At 39.9% G+C, this 22,031-nt stretch overlaps 2 protein-coding genes across 3 annotated transcripts in view; one reads left to right on the plus strand and one right to left on the minus strand.

Annotated features, from left to right (window-relative positions):
* Positions 1–202: 202 nt before the first annotated feature.
* LOC110951233 (sodium bicarbonate cotransporter 3-like) overlaps positions 203–22,031 on the plus strand; it is a 45,457-nt gene continuing 23,628 nt past the window's right edge. The window contains exons 1-9 of one of the 2 annotated variants that reach the window (XM_051956916.1): positions 203–461; positions 9,732–9,813; positions 10,181–10,321; positions 10,404–10,542; positions 10,784–10,944; positions 12,529–12,678; positions 16,411–16,756; positions 18,199–18,205; positions 20,342–20,485. In XM_051956916.1, coding sequence (XP_051812876.1) covers positions 405–461; positions 9,732–9,813; positions 10,181–10,321; positions 10,404–10,542; positions 10,784–10,944; positions 12,529–12,678; positions 16,411–16,756; positions 18,199–18,205; positions 20,342–20,485 — 1,227 coding nt within the window. In that variant the 5' untranslated portion in view covers positions 203–404. Of the gene's footprint in view, positions 462–9,731; positions 9,814–10,180; positions 10,322–10,403; positions 10,543–10,783; positions 10,945–12,528; positions 12,718–16,410; positions 16,757–18,198; positions 18,206–20,341; positions 20,486–22,031 lie in introns of both variants that reach the window. The other variant, XM_022194202.2, reaches the window with a different exon arrangement.
* On the minus strand, positions 7,836–8,283 carry LOC110951237 (60S ribosomal protein L35-like). Its single transcript, XM_022194210.2, has one exon. The coding sequence runs from the start codon at positions 8,254–8,256 to the stop codon at positions 7,885–7,887; it is 372 nt and encodes a 123-aa protein (XP_022049902.1). The 5' UTR covers positions 8,257–8,283; the 3' UTR covers positions 7,836–7,884.

Raw genomic sequence — 22,031 nt, forward strand, 5'->3', positions numbered from 1 at the left:
ACTCATAACTCGGAGTGCAAACTGTGGATTTTCAGTCATGTCACAGGTTAAAATTAAGTTTCTTTCTGGGCTGCCGTTAAACTTTTTCTAAAATCTGGATGACGCCTGTGTTGTTTTCTTTTTTTTTTCTTGCGGTGTTTGCAGACTTCAGTCTCGCTCTGACAAGCACTCAATGAAGCAACACTGAAGCTCTGCTATAAATACACAAATCATACTGAGGCGGTGCTGGCAGCTGGATTCACTTTTTGGTTCTGGACGAAACTGCAGATCTTTTCTCTGCTGCTGACAGTCAGAGTCCGAGCTGCTGGATCAGTGTGTTCTTTACAACTCTTCACGTTGTGCGTAGTTTCCACGAGAGATTGGATTTGACACGGAGGTTGTTTTGCTCTGAGCTCTGAGCAGCCATGGCAGACTTTTGGGGAGATATTGCCAGTCAGAGGGTGGCCAGAGCCATGTCGCTGGTATGTATGCATGCGCCGTCAAAAGCACACTTTGTGTCGCATGTTATCAGAGTCTGTAAAGTTTGTGGTCAGGGTCATGTGTTGCTTCACTTCACACACACACAGAGCTGGATTGTGCTGTGGCAGAAACTGAGCGCCGAAAGTGTTGTTTTTTTGAAACAGAAAATGATGGACATGGTCGACTTCACCGTGGTTATAAAACATTTGAGGAAATGGTTCAGTTAAACAGGAAAAGAGCTCAGCACGGTAACAGATGACAGCTAAACCCATGTGTCAAAAAACCAACACACAAATACCAGCATCCTGCCTCTGCATACAGTTAAATACAAGCAATGAGCAGAAATGTTGCTTTAGCAGGTATCCTCACTACTTATTTATTTTTATAACCTTTCAGATTTATGAACTCTCTCAAGTCCAATCACTGTCTCAGTGTTCGTTGCTCCTTTTTTTTTTTTTTTTTTTTTTTTTTTACATTTAACCTTTATTTAACCAGGTTGGTCCCGTTGAGATACACTGACCTCTTTTCCAAGCGAAGCCTGGCCAAGACAACAGCCAGAGGAACATTAAAAGTGCAACAATTAAAAACAAACACCACTAACTCATTCAACAAAATAAATAAAATACATGCTAGGATAAAACACAGGATTAAGAATTTACATTAAAACAACAAGTGTGAGAATTAGCTGCTGCAAGAGCCTTCATAAGGTTTTTAAAATTTCCAATAGTGATGAGATCCTTCAGATTCAGTGTCTTCTGCAGAGAGTTCCAGGCAGCAGGTGCAGAGTACTTAAAACAGTGTTTCCCTAATTCAGAATGCACCTTTGGCACGTTCAACAAGCATAAATCATTGGAACGTAAATAGTCATTGCTGTGGGTTCTGGAAATGTAGTCGCATAAATAATGTGGAAGTAGACCTAGAATTGCTTTATAGATAAAAGTGTACCAGTGGATGAGACGGCGCATCGTCAAAGAGGGCCATTCAACTTGAGCATATAAGGTGCAATAGTGAGTAAGGGCTCTACAACCCGTGATGAACCTTAAGGCACCATGATACAGAGTCCAGAGACTGCAAACAATTCGCTGAGGCATTCATATATAAAAGGTCGCCGTAATCAAGCACATTTTTCCTCACTTTGTGCTCATTTTTCACTGCAATATAAAGTCCTGCACCTCAGTGGAAACGGAACAACCATGAGTAGAAGGAGAGAGAACTCAGAAATGTCTTCTATGCAGTATGACACAGAATGGTAGAAATCAAAAAAAGGGAACCTGTCTATAATTATTCATTTTCCAAAAATGAAAAAATGCTGGGAGTAACATGTCCAACATTTTCCAAGTGTCCACAAGTGTTTCCAGCAGTGGAAAAATGGGGAGTCCATATACTATAGATATTTAACCATGTACACCTTTAGTGAGTTTCCATACTCACTCACACAGCCTGCAGTTCAGGTGAAAAGTCTCAAAACTTTTGTCACCTGACTCTTTGTCACAGCTCAGTCAGTCGTGGCTTCATGATTGAGCCAAGGAGCTGTGAATTGAGAATTTTTTACAGAATCAGGTTAGAGCAAACTGTTTATTTGTTTTTTGTTTACAACTTTAAAATGAGACATGTAGAATAAAGTAATTTAATAGGGAATCATAATGTTAAGTTTTCTGACAGAGGGGCAAGTCATTAATGATACGTTCAAGGACAGTCAGACAGTCTGTAACCCCATGAGCCATAAATTTAGTCATAACTTCTCGCTGTAAAATAATAAGTCTTGAAACAAATCTCAAAGCTGTCATCAGAGATTTAAAAAAATGGAAACTGCATTGGCACAGGACGCTTTGTTTTGCATGCAGTGAATCTGAAACATGATCCTAAAATCTGGACCATCTTCAAATTCCTTCTGGGTGAATCTTATTTTTAGAGGCCTTAAACTGGATGTTTCCTCCATATTATCTGTCTCTCCTCCAAACTCAGTCTGCTCTGTTGGATCACACACACTTCAGCGGTCGGTCAACAGCAGTCAGCCTGTTGGTTCTGGAGTTACTTCATTGTGTTTTTCTCCTCCTTCACTGCTTTGGATGGGTTTTTCCATCTCAAATGATGAAATTTTTAAAGTAATTTCTGCTCAACCATCACTGATTTGCTTGAAACTTTGTAGTATTAACTCTGGATATTTGACATGGTATCTATGAAACTTTAGGGTGATATATCCAAGACTTTTCATTCCATTTTTAACAGTTTTTTTTTCACACATTGAAATTGGAAACTGTGTTAGTATGATGATATCTAAAGATAAAAACTGAAATTTTCACTGTTATAGTGACAGAAAGAAAACATGATATACCTGTATTCAAAAATTGAATCAGTCTATCTACCAATACTTTTATTTTTACTGTAAATATTTATCTCTTTACATTTTTAATTGCTTTTCTTTCTGCTCGGTGGAAATGCAGCCTGCAGTTCAGCCAAAGTGTCCCTAGATGACCGTCAGAAAGAGTCTTTACATTTTTAAAGCATGTCGCCGTGATAAGTTATAAAATAGTGGAGGAGAGTCTTTTTAAGGACAGAATGCCTTTAGAACCTGCTGGTGGGTTTCAGGGTTCAGAGGGTTAATTAAAAAATAATAGCTTTGTCTAATGAATGTCAGAAATAGTGAGAAGTGCCTTCAGGACACAACCACTCAAACCTCGAGTGTACAGTCAGATAAGACAAAGATAAACACATTTTAGAAGCAATAACTGCCAAATGATTAGGATTGTGTCTTTGACTAATGGACCAGCAGTTATTTGCAGCGCGGAACATTTCAGAGCTGAATCTCGGGCTGCTGAGCTCTGTGAAAGGGAAGCAGCAGAGGCCTGATCTCTTTACTTTGTGCTGGTCAGCGTGGCGTTCGCTCTGATAACAGATGCTGTGATGACAGGAAGGCGGGAATCCTCTGAGTTCTGTGTGTCCAGCAGTGTGTGAAATCTATATTTAACCCTGGTGACCCGGATGAATCTGTCACAACTTATTTGGACCGAGAATCTTCAATCATCGGAACTTTCACTGCATCATCAGGAAGCGTCGGCGCTGCGTCCAGTCAGGACGAAGGTCGAGTTGTAGAGATGAGTCGCTCCTCCTCCTCTGTACAACACTGTGCGAGGGCTGTAGTTTATAGTGGCTCTGTGTCCTTATACTTTTATAGCATAAATTCTGGATATTTAAAATGGTATCTGAGGTTAAAAAAATTACCCTCTGACCCACTTCCAGATGTTTTTTTCTTTTTGTACATTGAATTTTGAGGCTGTTGAGGAATTATTAAAGATCTCTCTTACATCTCATCAAGTAATTTATAGTGAACTTTGATTTCTGATGGCGCAGATATGACAAAGTGTACTAAAAAAACAAAAGTACCGGTAGTCTAATCTTTGTTACCTTTAATAGTGCTCACCACATTTAATATTTTATGATGGTTAGCGCCTTTTAAAGGCATTAGAGGAGATTTAATTTCCTACGACTTTGAACTTAGCATGCGCACATACAACCTCTCCCTCACCCCCCTCTAACCTCCCCCCTCTTAACATTTACGAAGAAACGCCCCCCTCCAGAAACTTGCGTAGCACTCGTGAAGTTGTCTTTTACGGCTGGGTCCCCCTGGATCTTTATCTGCCATTATGTAAAAAAAAAAAAGATGAGCAAAACAAGTCGCCAGCTACACACGTGGACAAAATTGTTGGTACCCCTCAGTTAAAGGAGGAAAAACCCACAATTCTCACTGAAATCACTTGAAACTCACAAAAGTAACAATAAATAAAAATTTATTGAAAATTAAATAATCAAAATCAGCCATCACTTTTGAATTGTTGATTAACATAATTATTTAAAGAAACAAACTAATGAAATAGGGCTGGACAAAAATGATGGTACCCATAACTTAATATTTTGTTGCACAACCTTTTGAGGCAATCACTGCAATTAAACGATTTCTGTATTTGTCAATGAGCGTTCTGCAGCTGTCAACAGGTATTTTGGCCCACTCCTCAAGAGCAAACAGCTCCAGTTGTCTCAGGTTTGATGGGTGTCTTCTCCAAATGGCATGTTTCAGCTCCTTCCACATATGTTCAATGGGATTCAGATCTGGGCTCATAGAAGGCCACTTTAGAATAGTCCAACGCTTTTCTCTCAGCCATTCTTGGGTGTTTTTGGCTGTGTGTTTTGGATGGTTGTCCTGTTGGAAGACCCATGACCTGCGACTGAGACCAAGCTTTCTGACACTAGGCAGCACATTTCTCTCCAGAATGCCTTGATAGTCTTCAGATTTCATCGTACCTTGCACACTTTCAAGACACCCTGTGCCAGATGCAGCAAAGCAGCCCCAAAACATTACTGAGCCTCCTCCATGTTTCACCGTAGGGACAGTGTTCTTTTCTTCGTATGCTTGGTTTTTGAGTCTATGAACATAGAGTTGATGTGCCTTACCAAAAAGCTCCAGTTTGGTCTCATCTGTCCAAAGGACATTCTCCCAGAAGCTTTGTGGCTTGTCAACATGCATTTTTGCAAATTCCAGTCTCGCTTTTTTATGAGTTTTTTTCAGCAGTGGTGTCCTCCTTGGTCATCTCCCATGAAGTCCACTTTGGCTCAAACAACGACGAATGGTGCGATCTGACACTGATGTACCTTGGCCTTGGAGTTCACCTTTAATTTCTTTGGAGGTTGCTCTGGGCTCTTTGGATACAATTCGAACGATCCGTCTCTTCAATTTGTCATCAATTTTCCTCTTGCGGCCACGTCCAGGGAGGTTGGCTACTGTCCCGTGGGTCTTGAACTTCTGAATAATATGAGCCACTGTTGTCACAGGAACTTCAAGCTGTTTAGAGATGGTCTTATAGCCTTTACCTTTAAGATGTTTGTCTATAATTTTTTTTCGGATGTCCTGGGACAATTCTCTCCTTCGCTTTCTGTTGTCCATGTTCAGTGTGGTACACACCTTTTCACCAAACAGCAGGGTGACTACTTGTCTCCCTTTAAAGAGGCAGACTGACTGATTATGAGTTTGGAAACACCTGTGATGTCAATTAAATGACACACCTGAGTTAATCATGTCACTCTGGTCAAATAGTTTTCAATCTTTTATAGAGGTACCATCATTTTTGTCCAGCCCTGTTTCATTAGTTTGTTTTTTTAAATAATTATGTTAATCAACAATTCAAAAGTAATGGCTGCTTTTGATTATTTAATTTTCAATAAATTTTTATTTATTGTTACTTTTGTGAGTTTCAAGTGATTTCAGTGAGAATTGTGGGTTTTTCCTTCTTTAACTGAGGGGTACCAACAATTTTGTCCACGTGTGTAACTACGAAGCTATACCAAAGCAACACATACAGAAAACACCTAAGTCCAAGACGTACGTAATCTACGTAACTTGGCCTGAGCCGGAAGATTTTTGATTGACATGAAAGGGAGCAAACCAAACGCCTCGGTCCGAGCGCATTGATTGGCTGATGTTTTTCAGGTCCTGCCGTGTCCACAGTTATTTTTTTTATTTTTTATTCTTTTAGAGACCATACATACAAGTCCACTAAAGGTCAGTATATTCATTTTATGTGAATCAGACAAATTAAACAACAAAAACATCCTCCATAATGCCTTTAATAGTGCTAACCAACGTGACATGTATTTTAAAAAATATATGTGCATAAATAAATAAGAAATAAGATGCCTATTAGTCGATCCCCTTGCTTTGAATCTGTAGAAGTCATATTAAGTTTGATTTATGTCCCAACAACACCAGTAAAAGCCAAAACAATTTGGCTGAGATCACATAGTGACTGCCTACAGAGAGGAGGCCGCATCAAAGCCAAAGTTGATCATCAGCAGGCTGATAAATAATCAGTCCCTAATCAGTATACTGAATATCCTTGAGTTTTGGTCTGTTAATCAGATAAAACAAGATGTTAGAAGATTGGTCTGTGGGAAGTAACAGGCAATTATCACTCTAAATTACATCCTCAGGATTCAGACAATTTGAAGAAAATATCTGTTTGCAATTTTTCTGACATCTATTGTAGTTTAATTTTCAATATAATATTTTAGCTCAAGCTTCAGACCAATATTCTCAGGGCAACATATTAAAACATGTGATGGAAGACACTAAAAATGAATTAAAACATTAAAAACATACTTGGAGTATTTAGGTTATGTGGGATATTGCTTTATGTTTCAGTGTCATTGCCAGTGTTACATCTTATTTTTCTATTCTAGCTTTATTTTCGTTTGCTTATTTTTATGGTTCACAATCTGTTGTACTTTAATCTTATTGCTTTTTTATCAGGTGCTGCATTTATAGTCATGTTATTGACATTTTATCTGTCACATGGACTTTCTGTTAATGAAGTTATATCTTATCTTTTATTATTATTCTTAATGGCTTTTGACATGTTGGCAGAAGGAATATGTGAATCCCACCTTGAACCTGCCATTATTTTCAATACTTTATAGCGATTTGATGTGAAATAATGAGACTGCTGATCTGTAGTTCTAATCCATTTATTGTGGTACCTCTGATCAGAACTGAATGTCAACTTTGACATAAAAAGGTGAAGCTCATCTGTAGCTGTAATTCTGATTGAATGTGTTGTTTAGAACAGATGCAGAGAAAAGTTTGAAGTCATGTCCAGAGTACGTTGTGTCACACAGACTTCCAGAGCTGAAGTAAAAACAACATGAAGAGGCTGAACTTGTGAAGTGGATTTGGAGGAAGAGTCTGAATAAGAAGCAGACTGAGCACTGAAGGAACTGTAACATTTGTGTTGAGTTGTATGGCAGCATACATGTAACTGGATGATGCTGGTATTAGTGGTTTACATGCGTGTGGTTGCCAGTTACAGCGAGCAGTGGAGGATTAGATGTGTGTCTGTACAGAAGAGTTGTTTCTTTAATCAGTGTGTGTGTCTTTGTGTGCCTGTGTGTGTATGTGGGTGTGGGTGTGTGTGTGTGTGTGTTGCTGTACAAACAGACAGCAGGTTGTAGCCTCAGTATTTACAACCAACCAGCGTGAAGCTGAACTTTCATCACTTCACACACCAGCATCCCAGCATGTGTCTTTACTACAGCTGAAAATGTACAATAGAAATGAATTGATGGTGTCAGTGATGTCAGAAGGCTCTCTTCTGTTTATTAATCAATTGAGATCAATCACAATTTGTCTGCTGCAGTTCTGTTTGCTGTCCTTTGTTTTCTTAATCTTCCTGTGTTCTGTCACTTTTATCACCCACTACAGTCCAAACCGTAAAGCATTATTAGTTATTGCTTTCCATACTCTTTCAGGATAACTTGTAGCTGTCTCCTAACTTAGCTGCTAGCTGTTAGCATAGCATTAGCCACAATTAATGCAGCTAATGTCCTGATTTTTTTTCTTCTTTTACACAGATTTTATTTTGTCAATAGAAAAAGCTTTTAAGCTTTGACAGCAAATTTGCGGATGGAGTAGAGGAGGTCTTTCCTCTGCTGTTTCTTGGTGCGCAGACTCTCTTCATGCTTGTTGAGCTGATGGCGCAGAGCTCTGGTCTTCTTGGGTCTCAGATCCAGGGGTTTGTACTTCTTGCCCTTGTAGAACTTCCTCAGGTTCTCCTTCTGTGTCTGGTTAATTACAGTCAGGACTCTGGCGACGGATTTGCGAACAATACGGATCTTGGACAGCTTGGAAGCAGCTTCTCCGGTAACCTTGGCCACACGGAGCTGGGACAGTTCATTTTTCAGGTCGTCCAGCTGCTTGAGCAGCTCCTCTTTCTTCTTGCCCCGCAGATCTCTTGCCTTGATCTTGGCCATGTTCACTCTCGCTGCCCTGTTGGAAAAAGCGCTAATGTCCTGATTTGTGTTGATGGCTGTGCTTCTTTAGATTTTGCCGGTTTTGTCGCTGTAAGAGAGACTTATGTGTCAGAGTGTCAAAGTTAATCTGACTTTAGAAAGATATTACAGAGCTCCAGATAGCGTTAGCCACAAGCTAAGAGGCACAGCTAACTTCTCAGTGATAGCATTAGCTTTAATACTGTCAGCAGAATCAGTTCCAGCTGCACTGACACGACACGTGGATTATTCAGGTGTTTTCGGTGAAACTGAGCAGCTGGGGAAGATTGTGATGTTTATTACAACTTGGCAGCTAATTCACCAGAGCTGCTACAGTCTGATACAGTGCTTTTCTCTCCCTGTCTGTAAACAGCAGCTTTCAATGACTGGCTGTAACTGTGATGTGTAACCAATCAGATAAAGCTGTTGGCAGGACTTTGATGAGATCAAAGAGTAAAAACAGAGAGGAAGCTGCATCAAAGCCAAAGTTGATCATCGGCTATGCTGAATAATAGTCACACCCTAATCAATAAACCGAATATCCTTGAGTTTTGGACTGTTAATCAGATAAAACACAATATTAGAAGATTGGTCTGTGGGAAGTAACAGGCACTTATCACTCTGAATTGCATTCTCAGACAATTTGGAGAAAATATCTGTTTGCAATTTTTCTGACATCTATTGTAATTTAATTTGCAATATAATATTTTAATTCATGCTTCAGATCAATATTCTCAGTGTAACAGATTAAAACTTGATGGAGGATTAACACGAGACACCATTAAATCTGCCACACAAGGAGGACGACATGAATAAATTTTTAAAACCACGAACACAACCGTTGAGTCAGATTCAGTGTATAACATAACATCTGACCTGCAGACTCTGATTTGATTGTTGCATTATTTGAAATTGTTCAGACACTAAAATGAATTAAAACATTTAAAAAATACTTAACCGGTGGAGTATTTTAGGTTATGAACAATATCACTGAATATTTCAGTGTCATTGCCTGTTTCACATCTTATTTTTCTATTTTAGCTATAATTTAGTTTGCTTATTTTTATATTTCACAGTGTATTGCACTTTAATCTTATTGCTTTTTTTTAATCAGGCACTGTATTTATGATCATGTTCTCATTTTCTCTGGGCAACATCAGACACATGTCCTCTGGATTAATAAAATTCTATCTTATGTTATTGTTTTCATCGGCCTTTGGCATTTTGGCAGGAGGACTCTGTGGGTCCGACCTTGAACCTGCCATTATTTTCTGTACATGTGACGCCTTTGTAGTGATTTGATGTAAAATAATGACAGCAGATCTGTATTTATAATCCATTATTGTGTGACTCCTGCAGTCTTAAGCTGGAGCTCTTAGAAAGTTAAACCTGTGCTGCTGCGCTCAGTTAAAGCCTCAACGCTGTTTTATTTATGAGTGTGTGTGTTTGCGTTGCAGGGGAATGATGAGGAGGCGGTGCTGGACCAGGGCAAGACCAGCTCCACCCTCTACACCAACTTTGAGAAAGAAGAGCTGGAGAGTGAGTTTAAACATCACCACACACAGAAGAGCTTCTGTCTGTGTTTCGAGTCAAACAGAAAGAAGCAGAAATGACTCAGCCCATATTTACATATCATACATTTATACACCTTTTTTCTGTTACATCGAGTGTCACAGTTTTCAACATGGGAAGGCAGATTTATGGTTTTTCTACAGCCCTGCCCATAGATAAACAATAATAATTCCCTCAATCCTGGTGCAGAGTTTGTGGTGACGACATATAAAGCAGTTGTGTGTTTACCTGAACAGGGCCGGTTAACAGCTGACAAACCGGATCCAACTGTGTGTTTTGTGATTCATTACACGTCTAATTTTCCAATTGGATAATTGTTTACTTCCTCCGTCAGGTCACAGGGCGGTGTACGTTGGCGTTCACGTCCCTCTGGGCCGCCAGAGCCGAAGGCGACACCGTCACCGAGGTCACCGGCACCACCGGAAGCGACGGGACCGTTCGGACCGGGACGATGGACGAGAGTCGCCCACATATGGTAAGTAATTAAAGATGCACTCCATCCTGGATAAATCTAGTTATCACAGGACGGCAACCTGATGAAGAGTTTGTCACCACAGACACACCATCTCAAAGAGTCCAGTTCATCCTCGGGACGGAGGATGACGACGAGGAGCACATCCCCCACGACCTGTTCACCGAGCTGGACGAGCTCGCCTTCAGAGACGGAGACTTCCAGGAGTGGAAGGAGACAGCCAGGTGAGGACTCACTGCAGCCTTCATTTAACCTCCTCAGTTTCTCAGTCTGCTTCATGTTCCAGGAGTCATTTTACTTCACAGTAGCTCATCTCCTGCTTAGATTTCCAAAGCAGAGTAAATGGGTTGAGTCTACTTTGTTACTAGTAACATTAATAGCTAATGTTACTCTTAGACTGAGGAGTTCTTTGAAGTCTTACTGAGGAAAAGGTTTCGTGGTATTAAATCTGTGTGTGGTGTTCAGGTGGTTGAAGTTCGAAGAGGACGTGGAGGACGGCGGCGAGCGTTGGAGTAAACCCTACGTGGCCACGCTGTCGCTACACAGTCTGTTTGAGCTGCGTTCCTGCATCCTGAACGGCACCGTGCTGCTCGACATGAGGGCCAACACCATCGAGGAGATCGCAGGTCTGTGTACCAGCATGCAACTTAACTGAGCTGGAGCGATGTACATGAACTCTGTCCCGCTTCCACCGACACAGTTCAAAAAGCAAAGCCTATCTGCCTCATTTATAAAAGAAAAAGAAAAAAACAGCTTTTAAAGTGCAGATATGTAATCTAAGCATCAGAGTGTAGAAAGACGATGAGGTCGTGCATCTCATTTGGCCTGCTGTTCTTTATTTTAACATCATCAGGGTTGTCCCTATCAAGTTGGGTTTTTTTTTTTTTTGCCCTGATCCAGTATGAGTCTTTTTTTAATTTAGTATCTGCTGATTTGACTAGCACACTTCAAGCACAATTAAGTTATTAAAATCAGTCCCATGCACTTGCTTGCAACTGCAATGCATTAAAAAAACCTGCATTTTAGCAACCTGCTAAAATTTTCCCCAATTGTTCTGTAGGTGATCAGGAACCTTGTAAGAATAATAATATATTGCAGAAAAAATCCCTGAAAATATTAATAAAATACCTGAAAAACTTACTAAAAACATTAATTAAATATCTGAAAAGAAATCATGTAATAATGTTAATGACACCTAAAAAATGTCCTAAAATTAATAATGAAATCCCTTCAAAACTTAACCAAAATGCCTGGAAATCTTCTAAGATTATTTCTAAAATGTCTTAAAAATGCCCTAAAATATCAATAAAATACAATAACCCCTTTAAATATATTACTAAAATATCTATAAAATGTCCTGAAAGTATAAAGACATACCTGATAAAATTGTTAATAAAATATCTTCAGCCTTGATATGGAGGATCATCACTACAGCTTCATGGTGAAATCACAAATGTGCAGCTACCAGTGGTCAGTGAAACAGCTGTCGCACAGCTCCTGATGTTTAAAGAGTCACGTCACCTGGTCTCTGGACTGTTGAATGCTCAAAACAGCGACAGTCTTTGTGCAAACCGAACTTTTCTGATCAAGCCTTGTAGCTGCTGCATCAGATTGGGTTTATTCATCCGACACGAGAGTCGGTCGGCTCTTAAAAAGTTTGTTTAGCCCAGTTTAACTTTCTGAAGCATGTTTTATTCATGAAAAGTGAGAACAGGGTCATCGAGTCTTTAGGGTACTTTACTGGCTCAGTTTCTGGCAGCGATCTCACACACATATACAAATATATAACACAAACATAGAAACACTGTGCGGCCTGAAAATACATGACTGAAAAGGGCTCAGTGCGGTTCATGACATTTCAATCTGTCTAGCGTTTGCAGTTTGCACTTGAACAAATATGCAATAATATACAGTGATGCAATTTTTTTTTGTTTTTTTTGTGCCACAAATTCCAAAATGCCAAAAAAACAACTGTTTCTCCCAAGTGGTATCTGCTGTAATTTAAGCTGTAAGACTAACTACAGGGAGTTAGATGACGTTATTCATCCTCAGAGGGAAATGAAGTTGGTACAGCAGCATGGATATTCCATAAAGGAGTATAATAGAGATTATTAGGGTCTGACACAGACAATATGCTGCTATAGTAATGTAATGTGTGTGACCCTGCACATAAGACGCTTATTTTTGACCTTGTGTCTTCTCCCTCGCAGACATGGTGATCGACAGCATGGTGGCAACGGGTCAGCTGGAGGAGGACGCTCGAGAGAAGGTGAGGGAAGCCATGTTGAGGCGTCACCACCATCAGAACGAGAAGAAGCTGAGCAACCGCATCCCGCTGGTCCGATCCTTCGCCGACATAGGCAAGAAACACTCCGACCCCCATTTACTGGAACGAAATGGTGAGACTGCAGCGCTCTTGTCATTCTGAAAGTCTCTGAAAGATCTGAAGAGAATCTTTCTAATAAACTCCACAGGTGACATGAAGGAGCTGAAAACACAATCAGTTCATCAATCGATCAGTTTGACAGATTCTGGCCTTTGAATTAAAAGGTTCTGATGCTACAACTATGGATTGTTTTGGAGGTTAATCTGTGGATTATACTCTGGATGAATTAATCAGCTAAATGTCAGGAAACTGTAAAAAAAGTTTTTAAAAAAGTAATGTATTTGGAAAGAAACCATAAATAACATAAATTTAAGACAATGGAATCACTGATTATTTTTTTGACTAGTTTTTATTTGAAAATTACTCAATTGATTACTGAAATTCTGGTGATTAATGTAATCGTGGAAACTGATCAATTAATCTTTGCAGCTCTGTTGTCAATGTATCAGGCTTCATTTAGTCTGCAATTTATTCTGATTTTAGAATCTGCTGGAGGCGACCAAATCTGAGGTAAAAAATTAGGATTCATTCATTTTGTAAATTCTAACTTTTTAAAATTAAATTTGGTTTGATGAAGGTTCATTGTAGAGCTACAACTGCTATTTAACCCTTTAAGCTTCAGTGTACCGCCGGCGGTACACCTACTAATTTGCATAGGAATTTCAAGAATGTCCGACGGGTGCAAACGCGATTATACAAACACTATACACCGATGGAAAGCTTAGATTCTCATGAATCCGCCGGTATAAACCACTTTCAGATGCGATTACCACAGCGGGTGAGAAAAACACATTTGTCCGACAAAAACAAATATTCATCCATCCGTTCTCTATACACGGCTTCAACGCACACAGCGCGACTCACATTTCCGGGTTTATTATTACACACAAAAAAAAAGATTCCACAAAAAACGGCCATAATCCAACCTTTTACATCAGATGACACAAGCCAGTAAACTATTTTGTCCAAAACATGTCCTGAAGTCGTATAAAATCCCCGAATCGGTCGTTTTCAAGGAAATGCACCTCCCGATGCACGTCCAATATTCCCCGTATTTTTCGTAATTTTTTTTATTTAAAAATAGAATATTAGCGATTTTTTTGTACTGAAAACGGCTGGAAATGACTGAAGCTTAAAGGGTTAAACTGTTTAATCTGCTGCTAGGTCTCTAAAATGTCAGAAAATTGTGAAAATGTGCACCAGTTTCCTACAATTTCTTGTCTTGTCCAAACCTATTCAGTTTACTCTTACAGAGAAGGAATCAAAGCAGAAAATATTCAAATTATGCTTACTAATTAATGGATTGTCATAATAGTCATCTGTAGTCCGATATCACACATATTCAGTTCTTTCTTTCAAAGTCTGTTTAAAAAATCTGATATCTAGTTTAGCTGAAGCTGTGAGATCCCTGTACTAGTAGTAATAGGAATAATAACTCTAATTCTTGCTAGCTAATGCTAATATAAGCTGTGTGATAGAGCAGGTTTTGATCCAAGAATTCAGTCATAACTAGAGATGGATAATCCTTTCTTAATCCCACAGCAGACACTCAAAAAATAAACAAGAAATGTTCAACAGTGCTGTTAATAGTATTGAGATTAATTCGGTGCATAGAAAAATATTTGGTTTGCAGAGTCCTCCATGAGTAGAAAACGCTTTTATTATTTAAACATTACTTCTCAATCTTCTTTCGTTCTTCATTTTTAAGTTAAACATTGAATGCAGGACTTTTTCTTTAACAGTATTTTGCTGTTATGATATTTAATAGTACTTTTTTCTCCTGTCAGTGAGAGAAAAAGGTAAAAATAAAGTCAGACTGAGTTTGTTTGCAGCCTCTAAATCGCTAAATCCTGCAACTGAATTATCAAATAAAGTTGTAACAGTTTCAGATTCAGTTTTTAAACACGGCTAGCAGTCAGTGAACAACGTCAGAACCTTATAATTCTAACGGATTCTGCGTATCTCAGGACTTTAGCTTCCCCTTTTGACAGTCTGTGGTATAAATCTTTGTGCTCTTGTGCTGACATGATGTTTTCTTCCCAAAGACCCAAAGAAGTTTTTGTTGTCAAGTTCAGACTCTGTCCTTCCGTTGGTCGAGGTAACGGAGTGACAAGACGGCTGGTCTCTGATTGGTGCATGGCATCGTGTCTGAGCGACTTTGTCCTCTCGGCTGGTGATCAGTTTTGGGCTGGTTGTGTTCATTAACAGAGAGTTCCGTGTCCTCCGGTGTTTGCTGTCTGGTTGGATTCCTGTTGTGTGTTTGTGAGCTGCTGAGTCAGCGAGCTAATAACCAGCTAACAGCGTGACGAGTCGCCGCTTTAATATCTGCACTCATAGATCCTGTTTGTGAGGAATGTTTCAGTTCCGCTGAGGCGAGCGGGAATCGTGTCGTGTTGAAACCTGCACGCATGAAGCATGACCGAGGATGTGACGGTTGATCAGGACACATGAAGGGTTTCTTTACTGTTACTGTTTTCTACAAAACTGCTCTGACACACTTCATGAGGCATCAACAGCTTATATTTTATACTTCTGTGTCTTTTTGTGCTCATTTGTGTGCCTTTGGTGGTATTTTAGTGTGTTTATTTTCTGCCTCTTTGCAGTCTCCTCTATCTCTTTGTTGTCGTTTTGTGTGCTTGTGTGTTTTCTGTTTTTTTCTTTCTGTCTTTGCTGTCATATTGCGTGTCCTTGTGAATAATTTTGTGTCCAGTTATTCTTGTTTTGTATCTGTTTGAGGGCATTTTGTCTCCTGCAGTCATTTGGTGTCTCTTGGTTATAATTTTGTGTCTAGCTCTGTGTAATTTTTTTTGGCTTTTTGATCTTGTTTTGCCTCTTCTTGGTAATCTGTAGCTTTTTGTTCTCGTTTTGTATCTCTTTGTGGTTAGTTAGTGTCTTTGTGGTCATTTTGCGTCTATTTGTGCGGATTTTTTTGTCCCTTTTTGGTCTATTTTTTCCATTTTGTGATTGTTCCGCGTCTCTTTGTGATCATATTGTGTCTCTGACTGTTTCGTGTCTTAGTATTCATTTTGTCATTACTCTCTGTGGTTGTTTTGTGTCCGTTTGTGCTTGTTTAGTGTCTCTTTGAGGTCGGTTTGTTTCTGTGCTCATTTTATGTTGCTTGTGGTCATTTTGTGTCTCTTTACAGTCCTTTTCTTTCTTGGTGGTTGTCTTTGTAGTCTTTGTTTGTCTTTTGCAGTCATTTGTCTTTTCTCAGCTGTTCTTGCTCTAGTATTGATCACTGCAGGAGTTGAATCGAGCTCTTTGCTGTAAGGACACCTCGACACAACAAAGCTGACAGTCTCATTAGTAATTACCTGTTAGTTGGAACTCACCCAGCTGATGCTCTCATAAAACCTGTGAACACTTGTTTGCTCATTTTGTTGTTCACTACATAAAATCATTTGTGTTTTTTCACAGCTCTGATGTTGTCAGTTTTGATCTGCGCTGTAGAAAATCAAGAGAAACCTTTGAATGAGCAGCTGTGTGAAAACCTTCGGCCTGCTGCACATTTCAGCTAATTAAGTTCAGTTTATTTAACTGAAGAGGCTTTAAAATCAGACTAATCCCAAACATTTTTCCATCCTTTGCTTCAGCGTATCGACTCTTCTGTGTGCGACCGACCGATCGATCAGCTAGATCAATCGATGATTCCGGTGTTTGTTCACAGCAGCGTTCATCCTCCTCACCTTCTTCTTCTTCTCCTCAGGGGAGGGTCTGTCCTCCTCCCTTCTCTCCCTTCCCCGTGCCTCCTCCATCGGCTCATACGATGCCTCTACACCTCCTCCCTCTCCTCGTATCTCCCACCTGTTCGGACGCCTCCTCCCAAGCCCCACCTCCTCACCTCAGACCACGCCCACTTTGAACCGCCACCTGTCCGAGCCCTGGCCTTCCTCACTCACTCCATCCCTCCCTCGCTCTTCCCTCCTCGTCCCCTCCCCTTCAGGCCACGCCACCTCCGGGGCTCAACGCCACTTCTCTGCTCCGGAGGGGCTGTCAGGGGGAGACGGGATCCCCGAGGTGGTGGTTTACCCCCCCGAAGAGGAGGACGAGGTGTTCAAGATGGCGGACGAAGAGGAGGAGTTCTCCCATCAGGATCCGCTGGTTCCTCACCATCAACCAGGCAAAACCCGGCATGACTTCCTGCTGTTTGTACTAAAAACCTGCTCAGTGTGAAGCATGTTCGTGATCTAACGGGACGGAAAAATCAGATTTAAGCCCATGAACCGCAAAATCTGCCGGCAACTTTAAACAATCGACAAAATGACTCCATTTATCAGAGAAAAACTGTAAAAACAGAAAGAGCCTTTAGATTTTTGACTTTGTGACAGTCATTAAAATCACTATATTCTGCATATCTGCTAAAAATAAACTATTTATTCATACCACATTCTGTAACAATCTAAAGCTTCTCCCCTCCTGACTCAATCAGATTCCTCATGAATGACTCGGCTCTGACCAACAGGAAAACATTCTGAGAGATTTCTACAGAGCAGACAGGAGATAAGAGAGACTGAGAGGAAAATAAAACGTACTGAATCAATGAAATAACTGCAGCATGGCTCAAAACGGTGCACGGAGGAGCAAGTTATTGGAAGATACATCCAGCATGGTGAAACATCTTTCTAGAGCTGATGAGCAGAGTTGAGTGAGCATGTTAGTAACGGCTGAAAAATGGAAATAGTGAAATATCTACAGTATGTGGAGAGAAAATGACCACAAGCAGACACTACAATGACCAAAACAAGGGACAAAATTTTTTTATTTTTTTATTATTTCTAGCATTTTAACTGTCATACTGCACAGAAGACATTTTTCTGTACTTCTAATCATAGTTGTGCTGTTTCCATAGAGGTGCAAGACTTTATAATGCAGTGAAAAATGAGCCAACAGTGAGGAAAAATGCAATGCTTGTGGAGGGTTAGTCTGTCTAAAAAGTAATTCTAATTTTTCAGGGCTGGTCAAATGATATTGATGATATATTTCTTAAGAGACATGCATGGTAGATTTCTTTCTGATGTTATTCCTTAAAAACCGTAGAGATAAAACTCAGAACATTACATCTGCATACAGCTGCATCTAAATTAATGCATAATTAGCCATGAATTGAGTTGAGTTTTACATTGAAAAGCAGGTTTAAACACAGCTTACAAATTTATATTGCAGTGAAAAATGATCCACATACAGTGATGGGGAAAAATATGGAATAAAAAATATCAGATGCTTTTTGGATTGCAGAGGATTAAATTCAAAGCAGCGCAACTGAAAACCTGTCGTCTGTCAGTGAGCTGCTGCTGAGGTTCAAACTCTCAAACCTGGAAACTGACAAACTTTTATTCAACCTTAATGTTGATCCTGCTGTTTATTTTCAGTATAGTAATGATCTGCAGAGGCCACTAAAGGTCTCGGTGAGTTTTTCCTCCTCATTACTGAACTACAGCTCATTTGCTGAAGCAGACGTCTTTAAGGAGTCCAGATAAACATGAAGCGTGACGAGCAGCAGAGTCAGCAGACGATCACCGAGCTGACAGGAAATAAACGCAGAGACACAGAAATTACAAACACAGTGGGCTCTGAAAGTCTGTTTAATTCAGTACTTTGTTTACACTCCAAATAACATTCTGAGTGTTAGTCTGTGATAAGTGTATCGTTTTCTGAAATATTTTAAAGAATGTCTGCACATCTCATAATTTTGAATGAAGTATTTGACGATTTGATTTTTATTATGCATAGAATTTGACTTTGTAGCTCATAAACTTTACTCATTTATTTGGTCAGTATTTGACATAATTCCTCACAAGTCAAACATCTGGCTTAGTTTTCCCAACTTTTACTGAAAATCTGCAAAACCTTTCTCAAAAAATCGGACTTCTTATCGCATAATTTTTATCTGGTGAAAAATTTGACTTTGCATCTACTAAACTTAAATGGTTGGGAGATGACTGTCATAACTATTACTGAAAAAGTCACATTTGACAGAACAAAATAAAAGTAATGATTAATATCTCATTTTTTCTTCAAGAGTCAAACAATATCTTCTAAATTCTCCTTTGTGTTAAGCACATTTTATACAGGAAAGTAGTCTCACTATTCATAGATTTTACTTTTTCCCACAGAAAAATGCCACAATGTGACACCGATAAAGCCTCATTTTGCTCACACCTGATGCCATGTTTCCTTTCATCACATAACGCCGCCGACTGCTAAGAAACAGAATATAAATGGCTATATTTCGTAACTGTTTGTGCTCAACTAAGTTGAACCTTCTCCATCACTCAAAACATCCAGCCTACGTTTAAAAGCTTCATTACATTCTGTATTTGTTCTGGTTTCCAGGACTGGAAAGCAGAAAATCTGTGGAACATTTGTAGACTTTTATGCACAAATTAAAAATACACTGGTGGCTAGAAAGTCCTGCATCAGACTGAGTGGAGTCAGGAGGAGATCTGTGGAGGTTAAAGTCAGACGGAGTTTCTGACCTCCAGCAGCAGGTCAGGACACCCACACTGCTGGACTGTAACAGGAGCCGGGGCTGATGGGAGGCCGTGATGTCACAGATTAACCGTGTGTGTGTTGGTATCAGTAAGACGTGTTGGCGGATGGCTGGGCTCGTGTGTTCTCTCAGGTTGAAGTGTCGTGTGTTTGCTTTAAATCGGCTGCAGGAGTCTTTGTCAGAAGTCAGCTGCTGAATCTTTTAACAGACTGTCCGGAGGAAAATGATTCTTTCAGCTGCAGCAGGAAGGTTTGATGGGATAAGAAGAGCTTTTTGTCTGCAGGCTGGAAACAAAGCAAATAACGCAAACATCTTATCTCAGGTTCCACTTTCTGGATCCATTTAAAGTGAACAATGTGATGTCAGAGAAGGAAACCTGAGAAATCCCTGATATCTGATGTTTCAGCTTAAGAAGTTTTAATTTCTGTCATCATAATACAGGTTAATGTGGTGAAACCTACAAAGACAACATGCTGAGGAGAGAAGGAGGTGAGGAAAAGGGAAGGAGGTAGGGATAGGAAAGGAGGAGGTAAGGAAGGATGGAAAGAGATGATAAAGGAGAGGAGGCAAGGATGGAAAGGAGAAGGTGAGCTAAGGAAGGAAGGAAAGGAACGAGTATGGAAGGAAATTACGAGGTAAAGAAGGAGAGGAGGTGGTATGGAAGAAAATTAGGAAGTAAGGAAGGAAAGGAGGAGGTAAAGAAGGAAATGAGAGATGAGGAAGGAAAGGAAAGATGGTAAGGAAGGAGAGGAGGAGGTACAAAACAAAGGAAAGTAGTAAGCAAGGAAGGAAATGAAGAGATGATCAAGGAGAAAAGAAACGGTAGAGGAAGGAAAGTACAGGAAAAAGTAAGATGTGAAAGAGGAGCAAGAAATGAGGAAGGCAAGTAGGAAGTAGGGAAGGAAAAACTGAATGGAGGAAATACAGTAAGGATCGTGGTGGAGCAGCTGTTTCCAGCTGTTGAATGTAGTTGTCACCACTAAAACCACTGAACTCTATGCATGAACGAGGTATAAAATATGTTCTAAATAGTAAAACATGACATATGAGTTTGGCTGAGTGTGAAAATGTGCTGCAGCTGTTTATCAGGCTGAAGAACTCTGCTGGTCCAGATTAACCCTTCAAACATGTCGCAACATGACGTCAGGCTGACTGTCCGTCTGTCCCTGCAGGTCTGCTGGCGTCTCCACAGTCGGCTCCTGGTAACCTCGACAACAGCAAAAACAGCGAGAGTCGCGTCACCGTCGGCAACGGGGGCAGCCGGGAAAACAGCACCGTGGACTTCAGTAAGGTAACAGCACTGCCATCTTAGACACGTTGTTTTAGATGAAGTCAAGTCATTCCACCACAAATCATCAAATTTTTAGAACAGTTTGTGCCTATGTGGATATTTATATGGATACTTATAAATATATTAGTGAAACTGTGGATCAATATATCAAATACTTTTTGAGATAATTTTATAAAATGCCTGTCAACCCACTTTGAGCAGGTTTTTTTGCATGTTGACATTGCATGCTTCGGATGAACAATATCTCAGAAACTAACATTAAAGCCTCAGATTTTCACTGTTATTTCCCATCATGTCGTTAATTCAGAGTCTGCATTACAATTTGACACCATCAAACGGTTTCAAACATTTAGAACTCTGTTCTTCTTGGATTAAAGTATCTACCAACACGTCACGAGCTCAATCAGTTCTAAAAGTTCAAAGAAAACATCTTCCTTTTCATTTCTGTGACCAAGAATTACAAAATAAAAGGTTTTCTGTATTATTTTTGTATTACTGTGACATGTAGCTACATGTCTGTCAGAAAATGTCACTAGCTGACTTCTGTATCATCATTTTTTATTAATATGACCTCAAAATGACTAAAAAAATGTAAAAACCACAGTGCACACCTGCTGAAATTCAGGTACGTAAGAAATACCAATTTTCTTACATGGTGTACCTGATCTCTGCGAGGTTTTCAAGTCAAGTCATGTAACTGAACATTCAGAGACACTAACTTAATTTCTCCTCCATTTTGCCTCCTGTCAGCTCTGTAATGCTATTGGCCGGTTGTCTTTGAGGTCATCTGATTTGGGGTTGCAGTTTTTAGTGACCTTTGTGCAGCTCAAAACTAGCGCAGTTCATGCAGACACTTTCTGCACTGGAACTGTTTATAGACGGCTGGACGGTCGGTCCAACTGAAGTGCAGGTTTCAGTCATGTGACATCATGAACTGAAGCAGCCAATCAGCATCTGTGTTAGTGTGTCAGAGGATGACTGGTTTGTTTCTCAGCAGGACTGCGACTGCGTTTGTTTGCTGCCAGCAGCCGGCAGGAAGCCCGCAGTAAGTCTGTCGACCTGTCAGTCGCTGACTGTCGACCAATCAGTGGCCTGTGCTGTGACTCATAGTGGTGCTGCTCTGTGATTGGCTGTTTGTGGCGTCCAGTGAAGCTCACTGACCGTCAGCTGTGTTGTTTCAGTGTTTGGTGTAAAAATGTTCCGTGATTAAAAAACTTGGTTGGCTGTCCTGATTTTATTTGAACTTCATCAGTCAGACTTTATTTTTTTGTACCAGCTGAAGTTAAAATAACGTTTGCTTACAGACCTGTGCATGAACTGACACTTAAACTGTATTTCCATCATCATTTTGAAAAAAAATAACTTTTTAATCCCTAATATAAACTGTAAATCTCAATGGATCACACTGAAAGTCTTACTTCCTCTGCACATGCAAAAAGGAAAAAAAATAAAAACCAAAAAAGCAAACAAAGGCGAGAATATCTAGTGTTTAATGGGTTGTAGTCCTTGTGAAAACCAAATGCAGCAATATGAGAAGGTTCATTTA

The sequence above is a fragment of the Acanthochromis polyacanthus genome, chromosome 12 (assembly GCF_021347895.1).
Source record: "Acanthochromis polyacanthus isolate Apoly-LR-REF ecotype Palm Island chromosome 12, KAUST_Apoly_ChrSc, whole genome shotgun sequence".
Taxonomy (NCBI): domain Eukaryota; kingdom Metazoa; phylum Chordata; class Actinopteri; family Pomacentridae; genus Acanthochromis; species Acanthochromis polyacanthus.